The 14,838-nt window shown below is 39.3% G+C and overlaps 1 protein-coding gene across 5 annotated transcripts in view; it reads right to left on the reverse strand.

Annotated features, from left to right (window-relative positions):
- Positions 1-14,838, reverse strand: part of Grip1 (glutamate receptor interacting protein 1) — a 629,888-nt gene that overhangs the window by 56,144 nt on the left and 558,906 nt on the right. For all 5 annotated transcript variants that reach the window (XM_076854834.1, XM_076854836.1, XM_076854835.1 and 2 more), the window contains 3 exons: positions 7,160-7,240; positions 1,931-2,000; positions 135-280 (listed from right to left, as the gene is read on the reverse strand). In XM_076854834.1, the coding sequence (XP_076710949.1) occupies positions 135-280; positions 1,931-2,000; positions 7,160-7,240 (297 nt within the window). The remainder of the gene's footprint in view (positions 1-134; positions 281-1,930; positions 2,001-7,159; positions 7,241-14,838) is intronic.

The following is a 14,838-nucleotide window of genomic DNA, read 5'->3' on the forward strand; positions in this document are numbered from 1 at the left end:
CAAAACAAAACAAAAAAAAAAACAGTGCTGCAATGTCACTAGCCAGCTGTTGTATGTAAAACATCAAGCACTACTACGTTTTTGACAGATGGGCGGTCAGAACAATCAGTCATAAGTAAGGATGCCATCAATACCTGAATTATCTTCATCTTTGCGGATTTTGAGCTTCACCAGGTCTTCACACTGCTGGAGGATTTGAACTGCATCTTCCATGGAACAGTTGTCCAGCCGGATGTTATCAATTGCAAGTAATTTATCCCCAAGTTCCAGGGTTCCAGTTCTGTGAGTAAATGCAGAGTGACACGTGACTAATGACAAATGCTTAAGCAGGCCATTTAAAGAGGCATTAAGCATAATGCAGCATTATGGTAATCTTCAGAAGAAAAGAGTGTCTTCAAACTGTTTTTAAATTGCACATATTGACAAACCCCATTTTTTCCAGCCTTGTTTGGGATGGCTGATGTGACATTAAATTGCAAAGTATTACAACGTTTTAAAAATGCTTTTGTCAGTTAAACGGGGACATCCATGTAAGCTTCACTAAGGAAGTCCAAGTTTCCTGGGAAGGGGGGAAATGAGTTGGGGTCTGCAGAGACCTCTGAGTCCTTATGCTCTTCCACACTGTTGTACCAGTTTTGGTCCCTGGAAATCAAGCAGTAGGAGAGGATGAGAGAGTGGGGGTAGTCAAGGTGGGACGGAGTTGGAGGGAACCTGAGACTTGGAATCTCTACCATTTCTGCATGCGCCTGGAGCAGGGAGAAAGAGATATAGGTGAACCTGATGCTAGTTTTTTAGAAAGTGGTCTCTTAGAATCTAATATTGGCAATGGACAAGTACAGGTCTGTTGAAGGTTTTTAAGGACCATGATAAAATGAGAAAAATAATGAGAATGTTGTGTATATGTGTTTATATGTGTATACATGTATGGACCCAGATATTTGCAAGAACTGACCTCTGTGCATTAAGTCTTAGATAGAGGATGCTAATTGTTTCCTAATATCTATATCTATTTGCCTCTTTGTTTTTCTGAGTAACCTTCTAAAAAATGTATGCTCCAGACTCTTAGCACTTTCCCAATGCCTACCTCCCGCCTGTGTTTAGGAAAGGCAGATGACTGGCAAGGAGGAGGGATGGCTACCTTCCCCCAGCAGTGACTCCCAGTCCTGGATGGCCTGCCTACCTCCCAGTTGTTATGTGAGAGACAAACTTCTGTTTTGTTTGATCCATGGGATTGGTAAATTTCTTTTTCACAACAGCTGAGCCTATTCACCTATCCACTTAAACTTACACAATGTCCTGCCTTCCTTTTGCATGTTAAACTATTCCTTTAATGACATGATTGTGTAATAAATGGGATTTTTTTTAATAAAAAAAGTCCTTAATGGAAAAATGAAAGGAAACCTAATAGGCTTACATCAGTATTTTCAGTCACTTAAGAAGTATTTTTATCTCTGAAATAAAAGTTTGAGACTCCCTTATTTTAATGGTATATGAACCAAATAGGAGACATGAACATTGCTTAATGCTCAAGGATCTTGTGTGCCCAGGGAGGACACTTAGCAACACTGTTCCACCAGCTGTTATGTCTGTGAGGAGGACTTCTCATAATTGGAGCTAATTTCAGGGTTTTAGCTGGAAAATCCAAGATGGATGATGGTCAGTGAAGAAGAGCCCACACTAAACTCATAAAAGGGCCTGAAAAACATTTTTAGCGGATTCTTGTCTGCTTGGGTACCGAAGTAAATTGATATAAGGGGAATATCTACATAACCATTGCTATCAGGGATATCAGATATGATTGATTAATAGGGACTGTCTGTACTATATGAGAATAGTGACCATTAGCAACATCTGCCTTGGGATGGAAGGGGTCATTTTTGCTTAAATTAAGAGAGGTCTTAGAATAAACCAGAAAATATGATTTCCTTACCTGTGTGCCACACTCCCTTTCTTGATATCTGAAATGACAAGGGGATCCCCTGGTTTTCTACTTGATGGTGCTGTAATAATGAACATAGGACAATCATATCTTTATATCCATGGTTTCCCAGTACATTTTCCCTCATTTATAATAACTTTTATTAATGCAATTAGAGTCTGTATGCAAATCAAACATTATGAATCACATGAATTAGAAAACACATACATTACATCTATAACAATGTTTGTTATTTATAAACTGAAAACCTAAAGCAAAGTCATTTAAAGTTGCAGTTGGAAACAGCAATTGGAGAGCTGTCCATCAGGCTTAAATCTATTTTAATCAGTTCTTCTCCAGGGAGGACCTGACAGACTGGTACCTCAATAGGAGAATATTAGAATCCACTGGGGCTTCCCTTAGTGGTGCTGACAGGTGACCCTTTCTCCCACCCTGTCCTGCACTTTTTTCCAGAGAGGAGACATGCTGATGGGGATGTGTCTTGTTACTCAAGCATACCAGGAGACAGAATGGAGAAGTGCTAATTTGAAGTTCTTTTTTTTTTTTTTCCTCCAGAAGGAAATCTTTTGATAGTTGTGCTATAAATCTTTAAATTCTGCTCACAAATTCATATCATTCTGAAATGTTCTGGAATGTGACTATTTTATTTTAATGGCTGTAGTAAATATTTTATTGCTACTTAACTAAATTTTCATATATTCCGATATAACTTTGATTAGGTTGGCAGATGAAACTATTATTCTGCACAGTAGTCAGTTTTGGGTTTTATAAATTTACTTAGGAATATTTCCATGTGATAAATATGAAAACCAATTAGAACTGAGTTTACTTAGAATTACCTCTGGAAATGAGTTATAGTCCATATAAGTACAAAAACATCATCTTGACTTAGGAAGTTTATATGTAATTTAGGAGTTTGATACTAAACTAACCATATTCAATATTTGCAAAAAAACAATTGGCCTCTGAGAGATATTTTGCCGACCTGAAGCCTGGAATGATGTACTTTTAGGGACCATTAGAAGGTCCCTGAAGTAAGATTTTATGATAAACAGTCTGATCAACCCATAATAATCATAGAACCACATCATATCCCATAATCCCATCTGAATTCCAGGAAAATGTTTATGCAGGAGAACAGATGGTTTAATATCTAACACTACATTAAAAAAAAAGAGGCAAACAGAGATACCAATACCTGTCTAAATTAGTTCACAGTAAATACTAATGAGACTTCATTTAATCATTATACTTAGCTTCTGGCAAAGAGTACAAACTATTCTATTTGCTACAATTAATTTATTATTTAAACCTTCACTCAAAGATTTGATACAATTCCTCTAGAGAAATATAAGCATCTACCATTTTTCACTCATATGTCATAATCCAAAATTGCAAACTGTTCTGGGCATAGCTACAGAGTGCCTGCCTAGTATATATGAGGCCCTAGATTCAAACCCACACTCCAAAACAAAACAAAACAAAAATCAAAACAACATAAAAGAAAAAATGTGTTGGAGGAAATGATACTGTCTGAAAACTTTTCCTGTTTTTGAAGACAAGTGAACTCTTGTGAATTCTGAAATTAAATGGAAATCAATGAAATGGTTCAAGAATGTTCTGAAACATCCACTTATTGGTGGAACTTATTCTGCTAGTGAAGGCACTTGGCTCAAAGAGTCTGATGAAGAAACCAAACCACAATGGAGAAACTCCCTGTTGCTCTGTCTCTCTCATTAAGCTTTGCTTTAATTGCAACCATATACACAATGCATGGAAAGTAAACCAGTTTATTGGATTTGAAATGGAGCACTGAGCAGTTTTTTATTGCAAAATTGGCAAAACCCATGAACCATTCTCTTCTAAATGTGTAAGACTTAGTGGGGGAATGACAGATTTGTTGTGCTTGTCATAAAGGCTACTTCATGATTTTCTAGAAAATAAAGCAAGCCTTTATTTCTGCAAACAATTCAGTCACAACCAAAAAGGAAATGCAACAAATTAGCTGCACTCAAAAAAAAAAAAAAATGCTGCCTTTTGCTTTTCTGGTACAGAATCTGGGAAGGTTCATCAATCAGATGGCGACAGGGCTGAGAGGTGCCATGAGAGTAAAGCCAAGGTTAAGGCAGACGGAATGGATTTGGCACCTGCTTGGCCCTTTATTAGCTCAGGGTCTTTGGGCAGGTTACACAGCTGAACCAGACTGTCCTGTCTATGAAATGGGGACAGATATCCCAGGATTGCTTTGAGGATTAAATAAGAAAAGGTATAAAACAGAGCAGTGCTATGCACAGCATAAAGTAGTTATAAACCCCAGAAATCCATTGTCAGAAGGACTTTATGGATGAAGGCACATGATACAGACAACCAGGGTTTTCTGTCTTGAAAACAGGAAGGTAACAGCTATGATCTGACTGGCTGGGTATGAGGGTGTTAGGGTGTGGCTTCCAGTTCCAAACTGCATCCACTTTATTTGGTACAGTAAATCCCTCCATAATATGACAATAACATCCATAAAAGTAATGCCTGATGCTAATTTTCTATCAGCGTTTCAGTGGGAACTTAAGAAAATTAGTCTAAAACTGCCCATTTCGTCCCCACTCAGAGGGACTCTTAGTTGGTCAAGCCTGGAGAGTGAGTCATAAAGGTTTTGATGGGATGTTTCCAGGATGGAGGGCCCTTCTTTAATACACTGAGTTTTCACAAGGTGAAGAAGATAGAAAAGGATTTTGTATAAAGATGGTGAGGAAAATCAATCAACCCTTATTGTGCCTCAGTTTCACTTTCAATACCTGTCTGTGTTTTGAGAAGTGGGTCCCCTAGATTTCCTAATGTAGGAGGTATGATTAGAGTGGACACTAGAATTTATGGTCTGGAGGTGTGCTTAAAATATTTCACAAGGCTCTGTGTGCAAAGTAACTAAGGATTGTCATCATACTAATACTCGTGAGGGTTCACAACATGTTCTAGGGACTTTACATACACTAACACATTTAATCTTGTCAATGATATGCAGGAGGAAATATATACCCCTTTTATGGGTAAGGAAACTGGGGACAGAGGGAGGGAATCAGGTGATCATTGTCCAAGTCAAGGCTTCCTCAGTTCATGCAACAGTCTATGCACAAGCATGTGTACTCATCATCTCCTGTGAGGGCTTGTTTCCTGGAGGGCTACTATTAGTAGAACATTGTTTGCTCATGAAGACTTCTTATTCATTCACTTAACAGATACAGGTATTAAATGAGCACCTTGTAAGTGCCAGTGACTGAGACAGGCATCAGGAATTTGCTGTTTTGTAGCAACACAAATGGATTCTGGCCTTGTTTTCCCCCTTTTATAGCCAGTTGTGTTTTCTCAACTGGCGAAATATATGCATGTTCCATGAGAGACACAAACTCAGCATGGTGATGATTAGTGGTGTAAATGGAGCCGTAGCTCTAGAAGGGCTGACAAGCATGTGTGACAGGCTTGTGTATCACTTCTCCATCTAGGAGTGGCACAGCACTTCCAGCTTCCATAAGTAGCATTTGCTTGTGGCTGGCTACAATTCAAGCCATTCTTGGAGAGCAGGAGTTTGGGTTTTTGCCATTATTATTGTCAGAGTCAGTTTCAGCAGTAATGATTGGCACACACACAAAAACATCATAAGACATAATTTTAAATGACTCTACATGTGAATAAACAAATATTGTGCAGCTGCATATACATAAGTACAACTCAAACTGAGCAGAGCCAAGAGATTACACACTGTACACCTCAAGAGACACTATCTGAGAGCCTGGTCTGATGGAACGAAGGGATGGAAGGAATCAACAGAATAAATGAACTGCCTTAAAGTTACATAGGGTTGCAGAAGCCACCTTGAACCCCAAATGTTTTGGGGACTGTAAGTCATGATGTGCCCTCAATCTCAAGAGCCACGGCTGTTGACAGAATAATCACAAACCATATTTGCTTCACAGAGTTCTAAGAGGCTGAGAGACCCAAGTTAGAGTATAAATGACTTTAGTTGCACCTAAAATAGGGATGGAGCCGCCAAAATCTCATTCGTCTTTCTACTTTCTTCCTAATAGGCCGCTCTGGTTCATGGGGGGCTATAGATCACCTCTCATATATATGGTTTCTTATTCTTAACAAGACTCTGAATTGGAGAACCAGTCTTTCTAGTGCTGCAGTAGATATGCGTGTTTTATCAGTTATAAATGAAATTGCATTTTTAGTGTTAAATTTATATCATCAAAAGTGGGACTGGGCAGTCGCCCTTCATATTGCCCAATTGAGAATTCCTTTTATTTATTTTACTTTACCACTGACAAAAATGCTATCTGACAGTGTGGCAAGGCACTTTCATGTAACCTCTTCATTCTTTCTTGAGGCAGCCACCTCCTGGTCACAGTCATTGCCTCTGTGCTCCTTTCATCTTTATGCATTGATCATTTGCTTCATTTTCTTGGGGCATTTATGGATGAACTGAGTCTGTGGATATTAAAAGGACAAGCCCCCTCCACCCAATTTCCATTTTATGAAAGTCCACTGAGGCTGAAATTTTTAAAGTTCTCTTACCAAAGTAGTTATGAAACGAGAGCCTGAGGAAGAAAAGAAATGAAACACATTTATATACTCTGATTTTCCTTTTCGTTTGGTTACCAACACACCTTTCAACACCATGGAAGAATGCAGGGATTTAACAAAGAAGGGACCTTGTTTTAGTCTTGTGAAATGGGTTATAAGAGTCACAGTAGACACAAGAAGCTAGTCTTGAAAGTAAATAAATGTGATCATTTGTTTTATTGCATTGATTAAGTGTAAAACTTAATCCATAATATACCAAAATGTAAAGATTTTATATGCATTTTTCTGCTCCTCTAATTATTCATAGGGGGAGGTGAAACATACTTATTAAAAACTTACTGATTTCTTACTAGGCACTATACAAGGTATGGGAGTATATGATTTTATGTAATACTTAAAATTACTATATTTTGTAGATATCCACTTTCATGTTATAAAGAAAAACATCAGAGAGAGCTTCGGTGACTGGCCCCATTCAAAAGGTGAGTAAGTGCTGGAGGTTTGAGCAACTCCACCATTTTGCAGCATGATAGCAACACTCGGTCCTCACGCTGAAAACATGTGCCACGCCTGTAAACCATCCAACAACCCAATTTTCTAATGTCTTTACAGCATCATATTTTAAAAGCAGCCACTTTTACTTACAGCTGATCGTTATTCCGAGTTCCACATTGTGCTTCTTGGGGAGCTTTACGTGAAATGTTCCACTGCTTGGGATGACGGACTCTGTAATTTCAAAACAGAACAAAGACTTTGGTAGGATAGTTGTTGATCCAGGGGGTAGGGGTGGAGAAGTGACTGAATTTATAGTGTTGACAGTGAAAGGCATAATCAAAGAAGTACAAACAAGGACGATATTCAAAACTTTTTGCAACCTGAACAGTAACTGGCCATATAACATATAACCAATTATATACTGAATGCTGACTGCAGAGTTGAGACAGAGTGACTTGACCAAGAGGCCCCGAATGCAGCCAGAGTGACCCAATAGTCTCTAAATCCTGGGGACTTCAGGAGGTCCCGGACAGGACCAGAAGGCCCTAGAACAGTTTGGAGGTGGGCTTAGATACTGGCCAGCCCGTATAGAAATAGGGAAACTAGTATTGTAGCAACACAAAGAGAACTAGAGGGCACTGGCTGATTCTCAATCCTTGAGAGAACTGATTTACCAAGATCTGACTCTATTTGGGAGAAGAAATTGTTACATATTCTATTCTTGAAATTATTTCAACAGTCTGGGAAAGCTTTAATTAGTGATACATGAAAATAACCTGTCAAGAGATAACAGGTACTCATATTAAGTTGCTAAAGACTAAAATCCCTTTTCGACGGTTTTGGAAAAGTGCAGGAAGAGGCATCAAGAACAAAGGAAATGTGAGCAGAAGTGGGGATTGTTGGATGGCCAGACTAAGCCCCTCTTATAGCTTCATCAGCTCTGCTCTAAGCTGGCTCCTCACCCAGAAAAAAGGAGAGCAGCTGTGATGTGGACAGAACGCGTAGTCCCTCAGGCTCCCGGTCCAATTTGTTAATTGTGTGTTTAACACATTTTGAGTCTCTGCACAGCCGAGGTGAAAGCCAAGATCGGACTTTTTGGAAGTCGTGCTCCCATTCTTGTCCTGACTTCAATTTTTCTTCTTGGCCTTTTGCCCTTTCCCACGAGAAGTTTAGGCAGTAAACATTTTACGAGACCAGAATCTGATCTTGCAATTAGGAAGGTTCATCATAGTGTTAAACTAGAGAACACAATAAAAATGTGAGCTCCCTCAGCCTCCAGACTTCTAGAAGGCCACCTGTAAGAAAGGGTCTCCCACTACTCCTACCTTTTTCAGTGGTGCAGACACTGGCCTCCTCCCTCCATTCTTCAACTCACCTCTAAGGGATGGGAGGCAATTGGCTACCTTTCCCACTTGCTCAGTCTCAACTCTTTCTGAGACCAGGCCAATGCTGGCTTCTCTGCTGCCCCCAATTAACACTCTGGTGTGCCAGGAGGTGAACCCACGTACATTGGTTTACTTATTCATTAAGAGTTTATCTTTCTCATTTTTCTAACAACTCTTGAAATAGATACAATTATTCATTTCTTTCAATACATTTCAAAAAAGATCAACTGATTTTGACATACTGGGATAGAAAAAAAAGAAATGAAGAAGGTAAAAAAACACATAGATTTTTTTTTTTCCTGTCTGTCTACTGGAACTATAAGTACTTCCCAAATATTTCTCCAAATCCTTCTTTTCCTGAAGAAATCTCGTTCCTGAGTCTGGATTATTTCTCACTTCAACAACATGAGGCTAATTGGCCCCTTCTTTCCCCAAAAGTGACTATTAAGAATTTGGAGTTAGCATCATAGTGGCAGGCAGATGGGGCCTTTGAAAGTGACCACATTTTGCCCATAAGTACCAGTAGTCAATCTGCAGATGGACGGAAGAGACAAGTGTGCATGAGGAGAGAGCATCAAACCTCTGGTCTTGGAGGCAGGGCCTGTGTTTGACCTCCGTAGTCCTTGGCATCTGCTTAAAGTTCCTCCTGCCTGTGAAATACAAGCTATACTTCTAGCAAATGCCTCCCTTCTGTCGAAACTAGCTGGAGTGCATTTCTGTTGAAACTGAGAGACCCTGGAAGAACACACTGATATAGTAGAGGAAATTGGATGGGAACCAGCAGAAATCTACCGCCCGAGTGTTCATGGGCACAGCATGAATAAATGATTTGGCTACGTGGACAGAGCACACATGTGGTCCATAACTGCATGTGGCATATGAAGCCTCACAACTTGTGGAACCCGTGTGTGTGTGTGTGTGTGTGTGTGTGTGTGTGTGAGAGAGAGAGAGAGAGAGAGAGAGAGAGAGAGAGAGAGAGACTGTTTTAAGAAAAGCCTTTCTATGAAAGGGGAGGGGAGCATACTGTATGTTTGTGTTTATGGATCTCTGTATGGATATAACATCTATCTGTGACACTGTCCTTATACAAATACAAGTGAGGTTTTAGAATCAACAGGGCCAGAGAACACTGATCTAGAATAGTTACTATAGCAACTTTTGCTTTTATAAATTTTTAAAGCAGGGAACCTTAATAAAGATTAATATTGTTAATGGTATTGAAAGGGATATTATCACTTCCTGGAAAACAGTAATGGATCACTTTGACTACATAAAATGTGAAATATTCATAATGATAAATAAATATCAACCAATGAATCTCTTTGATCAAGCTGTGGCTTCATTTTAATCCTTAAATGCCAACATGATTTGTTTTATATTTGTAATTTTTCCTTATATAATTATTTGTCTGTTAAAGCAAAAGCATATTTAATTTGAGGTTTTATAAGCAAAAAAAAAAAAAAACTAAGAGGAATAAGGTTTCAATATTTGGAAAAACAACAGGTTTAGAGTAAATAAATATAAATCTGAGACAGATGATGTTTATTTTGCTAGACTCCCAAGTGATTATTTTGCACTTCCCTGGTTTTGCTTTATCTTTGTTAATACTATAATTAAAAACACATTTGGGTAAAAAGGTTTGCTTCTTTCCCATTGGTCTGATTTTCTGCCTGAAGCATTTATTGTTGGCACAGTGAGATAAGCACCATATCATAATTCATCCATTGGGCGCCCTTGTGAGGAGTGCAAATGTTTAACTGCCCCCCTCAGAGGAAAGCATGGGACTCCACCAATGGTGATAAACATCATTTGATAGGATTTGCACTGAGATTTCTTTCCAGAACAAAGCTATATTTTTCCCCAACAAAATAACTTCAGAGTTAGAAGAGAAATTTCAAGTAGACATGACATACTTCATGGTAGTTTGGTATTTCAAAGAATCAAACGAGGCAAAATGTAAATTGTGTTCATGCTACAACTTTATAAAATTATACATATAGTAAAGGATTTTTGGTAAAGGAATGTAAAGAGTTTAAGCTTTTATTTCTTAGAGTGATGGTGTTATGAGCACTTTTGACTTAAAAAAATTCTATTAATGTTACCATGATGTTGTTTGTGTACTACTATCTACTTACAGAGAAAGATTTGGGCAAAAGTATATTCAGTTAAGCTTTCAACCACATTTATATCATTTAAAATGTTTATAAAATTGAGATAGTCCCTGAGACCCAAGGGTGGGAGAAGTAATATCAGGGTATAAATTATTTCTGAGGAACAAGTTTAGAAATGGATAGCTCACATCCAGACAATTAAGAGTGAATCCAGGACAGGGCCATCCTGAAACCACTTATATCCAGGGATTCCCTATCAACTGTTCCAAGTTATTGACTGACTAAAAAGGATTTAAAAAAAACAATTTTAGATTCCAGTAGATGAGTAATGACTAAATTGGAAGGTTCACCACAGAGTGTTAAACTAGAGAAAACAATAAAAATTTGATCTCCCTCAGCCTTCAAATTTGGATGTTGTGTCTGCAGGAGAACAGCCATATCATTAGTGATGTCTGACATGAGTAGGGAAGAGGAAATGATGATGGGAATACATTTTTTTCTTGTTCTATTGTAGATCATCTCCGTCTGAAATGGGTTGCTTTCTGGAACAAACAAAGGCTGGGAAGATGACCTTAAGTTTCTTGTTCTTGGCCCTTATCAAATATGGGTACTGAATAAAGAAGTTTTAATAGATGCAGCTCTTATTTTTTAGGACCTTAAACTTAAGATATTAAAGCATTAAATCAGCAAATATTAAAATACACATTAAGTATGCATTAAGCAATGAACAAATTTCAAGGATCCATATAAAATAAAAATGCATTGATAGCACAAGGTATACTTAGATACTGTTTATGAAGAAGGTCAAATTGTGTTGGTCATTCCAGTACTGAAATGCAGTGAGTAGGTGCTGCTGATTGTCCTACTGTGTGCAGGATTCACAACTCCCTGTAACACAGGCTTTCAGTAGGGCAGACATACAGGAATCTGTTCATATTTTATTTTTCTAATGAAACAGCCAGTGTGATACGATATGGGCAATGTGGGCTGCAAGTCAGTTGCTTTAGGGTGTACGATTCACTTTGCTGTATGACCTAGAGTAGCCCAGCTGAGCCTCAGTTCCCCGCTTATAAATAAACAAAGGTATGGGAGGATAAGACTCTTTTTACCACTAATGTTCTGTCATTGTAGTAAGTACATCTGGGGGAGGTGGGCAACCTTCCTGTTTGAAACCCTAACTTCACTGCCATCTGATTATGACAGAGTCTTTCTCCCTGGTCCTTCTACCTGGTTTCTGCTGGGCCACAGCTGACTGGAAGGGAAGGATACTCAACCTAAGCTGGCTATTAAATTTGCTTTCCTGGGAGTTAGAAATTAGAACTGGCTGGATACTTTAGCAAAGATGGGGCCAAAATGTACAATAAAAAGTCAGGGAGAAGGGGGCTGGGGTTGTAGTTCAGTGGCAGAGTGTTTGGGTAGCATGTGTGAGGCACGTTTGATCCTCAGCACTACATATACATAAAACAAAGGTCCATTGACTATATATATATATATATATATATATATATATATATATATATAGAGAGAGAGAGAGAGAGAGAGAGAGAGAGAGAGAGAGGGAACTTCTCTACAAAAACAAATAGAACAGACTGCAAAAGAAGCAGCCCTAAGACCAGGAAACCCAGAGAGTTAGATCCCCCACCACCTAACTTGGAAATTCCTTTATGTGCTTCAGGTTGGTTTTTCTCACTCATTCTTTGCACGTGCAAACCAACATCATTCTTTTCAACTCCCCAAGAGAAAGTGGGTTTGATCTCAATTCTTGATGTAAACTAAAGTTCCTGATCCAGCCCCCAACTGCACTTCCTCCATTTATTCATTCATTCACCAAGTACTGACCAAGAGCCTGCTGTATTCCGTGCATGTTTTTGGGTGCTGAGGGTACATTCATGAACAAACACACAAAATCCTGAAATTGCTTGGTTTTTCTACTGGAGAAGAGAGATCATAAATAAATCTATAACACAGTATCAAAGCATCAGGGTAAGAACCCTCAATCTGGGCAGGAGGAGAGGGATAGGGGGTCAAGGCCAGTTTTTCTGAGTGAGTAGCCTTTGAACCTGAATAAAGTAAACAAGCCACCCAGACACATCAGGGAAGAACTGTCCAGACAGAGGACACAGTCACCACATGTCAAGTACAGGTGGTTCCAACTCCCTTCCTAATTTCAGTCCCAACGTTCTTCTGAAAAATTTCACAGTGTGGATGGTTTTTCCCTCATGCTGCATTCTCCATTCCCAGGTCTACTGGGTGGAATGATCTTTGCCTCCACTCCACTTTAGAGCATTAGTACCTTAAGCCTTGCTTAACCTTCCCTGAAATTCAAAACTCTAATATATCACTGGCCTCAACCTCCCAGCTGTAGCTCTCTAACCTGTTTTCTCTCAATGTTTCCATTTTTCTTCCTGGAGACCCCAGTTCCTTGAGTCCTCCCTTTCCTCTCAGTCTATCAGGCCGATCCTTTATTAATTCCTTCCATCTCCAACTCAGATTCTTTCAACACAGGCAGTTCAGTGTAGTGGTGGAGTGTGGCTTTTGAAGCCAGCCAGCTGGGGTTAAAATGCCAGCCAGGGTTAAAATGCCAGCCCCACCATTACTGCTGTGGGCTTTGATTTTCTGAGGATGTAACACTAGCGACCTCTGCCATTGCTGTCATGTGGGTGAGATGATCTAATGCACACATAGTACTTAGGAAAGTGACACAGTGAGCACTTGGTAAATATCATCATGGTAATTAGTGTGCTATTTTCAGAATTATTCATCTTCTTTCTCAGCAGTGGTTTGCACCTCTCCTTGATTTGGATTCTTTTATTTAACCTTGTCTAGAAATCCCAGTCTCTGATCTAATCCAATGCTCTGTATCTCTGTTCTTATTCCTTGGCATCTAAGATTTCCTCAAACCAAAATGAAATAGGACAAAAATCCATATTCACCAGGCAGGTTGACTCTGCTGTACACACAGAGCTTCCACACTCTGCTTGGTCCCCTACCTAACTTGGAAATTCCTTTATGTGCCTCAGGTTGGTTTTCTCACTCATTCTTTGCACATACAAACCAACATCATTTCTTTCAACTCCCCAAGCTACAGACCCTTTCACATTTGCTTACATGAACTACTGAGACATAGCTTAAAATGTATTTACAGTCTCATATCCTTTTCCTCAAATTCAGGAGAAGAGGTCTTCCATCTTCTGCCTTAGGGTAGCTGTCTACTTATGTTCTAGATAACATCTCCTTCTCATTCCTTTGGGGACCTAATTCTGCCAATTATCTTTTCTCTTCCTCATTCGTTTTAGGTCCCAGCCATGCTCAAATATTTCCAATCTCAACAAAATGAAATAAGCCACCTCTGAACTACAAATATCCCTCTGTCTGTTGTCCTACCTCTTTTCTCTCTGACTAAACTTTGTGACCTTGCCAAATGTCCCCTGGGACAAAATTAAACCTGCTTGAGAACTATTGAATAAAGGATAAGGCGCATACAACAGAGCAATGAGCACATAACTAAACACAGTAAAAGTTTTATAAAAAAGAACCTATAGGGGCCCCCAGTCATTTTCACCTGTTTACTGCATTTTTCCTGCTAACCTCACTTTCCAAACCCAAACCCAAGGCAGACGATAGGCACAGTATGTCTGTACTCTCACCATTCCCTTACTCAGCTCACTGCGATCTGACTTCTGCCCTCACACCCCTAAACCTACCCTGGCAGTATTTTTTTTTTTTTTAATTCTAATTGCCAAAACAAAGGACCCTTCCTGCTTTGAATTCCCTGCAGTGATACTATATTATTGACTATGACTTTTGCCTTGAAACTTTTGCTATTCCAAAATGACACCTTTTTTTTTTTTTTTTTTTGGTTTTCTTCCCACTTCTCATTTGTCATCCTCTCTATCTCCTTTGCTACCTACCACGTTATCACTTATAATCTCAGTATTCATCAGGTAGAACTCTGTCTACTTGCTCCCTTTTGCTCAATTACCTTCTTAACCCCGCTCTCCCTAATGCTCATCTTTTCCCCCATGACTTTAACCATCACTGTTATATGTTGGCCACTCCTTGTTCCTGCTCATGAGCCCAAACCCCAATCCCAGCCTCTTGGAGGTGCTGTCTTCCTGGGCCCTTCCCTCTGTCCTCCAGTAGCCATACAAATTCAGCAAGCCTCTTGTCTTTCAGCAGTGCTTACTTCTGTTCAGTTGAATATGAACTCCTTGGGGATATTGATCTCTCCTATTTTCTTTTCCAATGATCTGAACATAGCATAGGGCCTTTAGTAAGGGTGCTCAGTAGCTGCCTTTTGAATTAAGAGTCACGTTTGTCTTGGCATTGGCGA

Source organism: Callospermophilus lateralis, chromosome 4 (assembly GCF_048772815.1).
Source record: "Callospermophilus lateralis isolate mCalLat2 chromosome 4, mCalLat2.hap1, whole genome shotgun sequence".
Classification (NCBI taxonomy): domain Eukaryota; kingdom Metazoa; phylum Chordata; class Mammalia; order Rodentia; family Sciuridae; genus Callospermophilus; species Callospermophilus lateralis.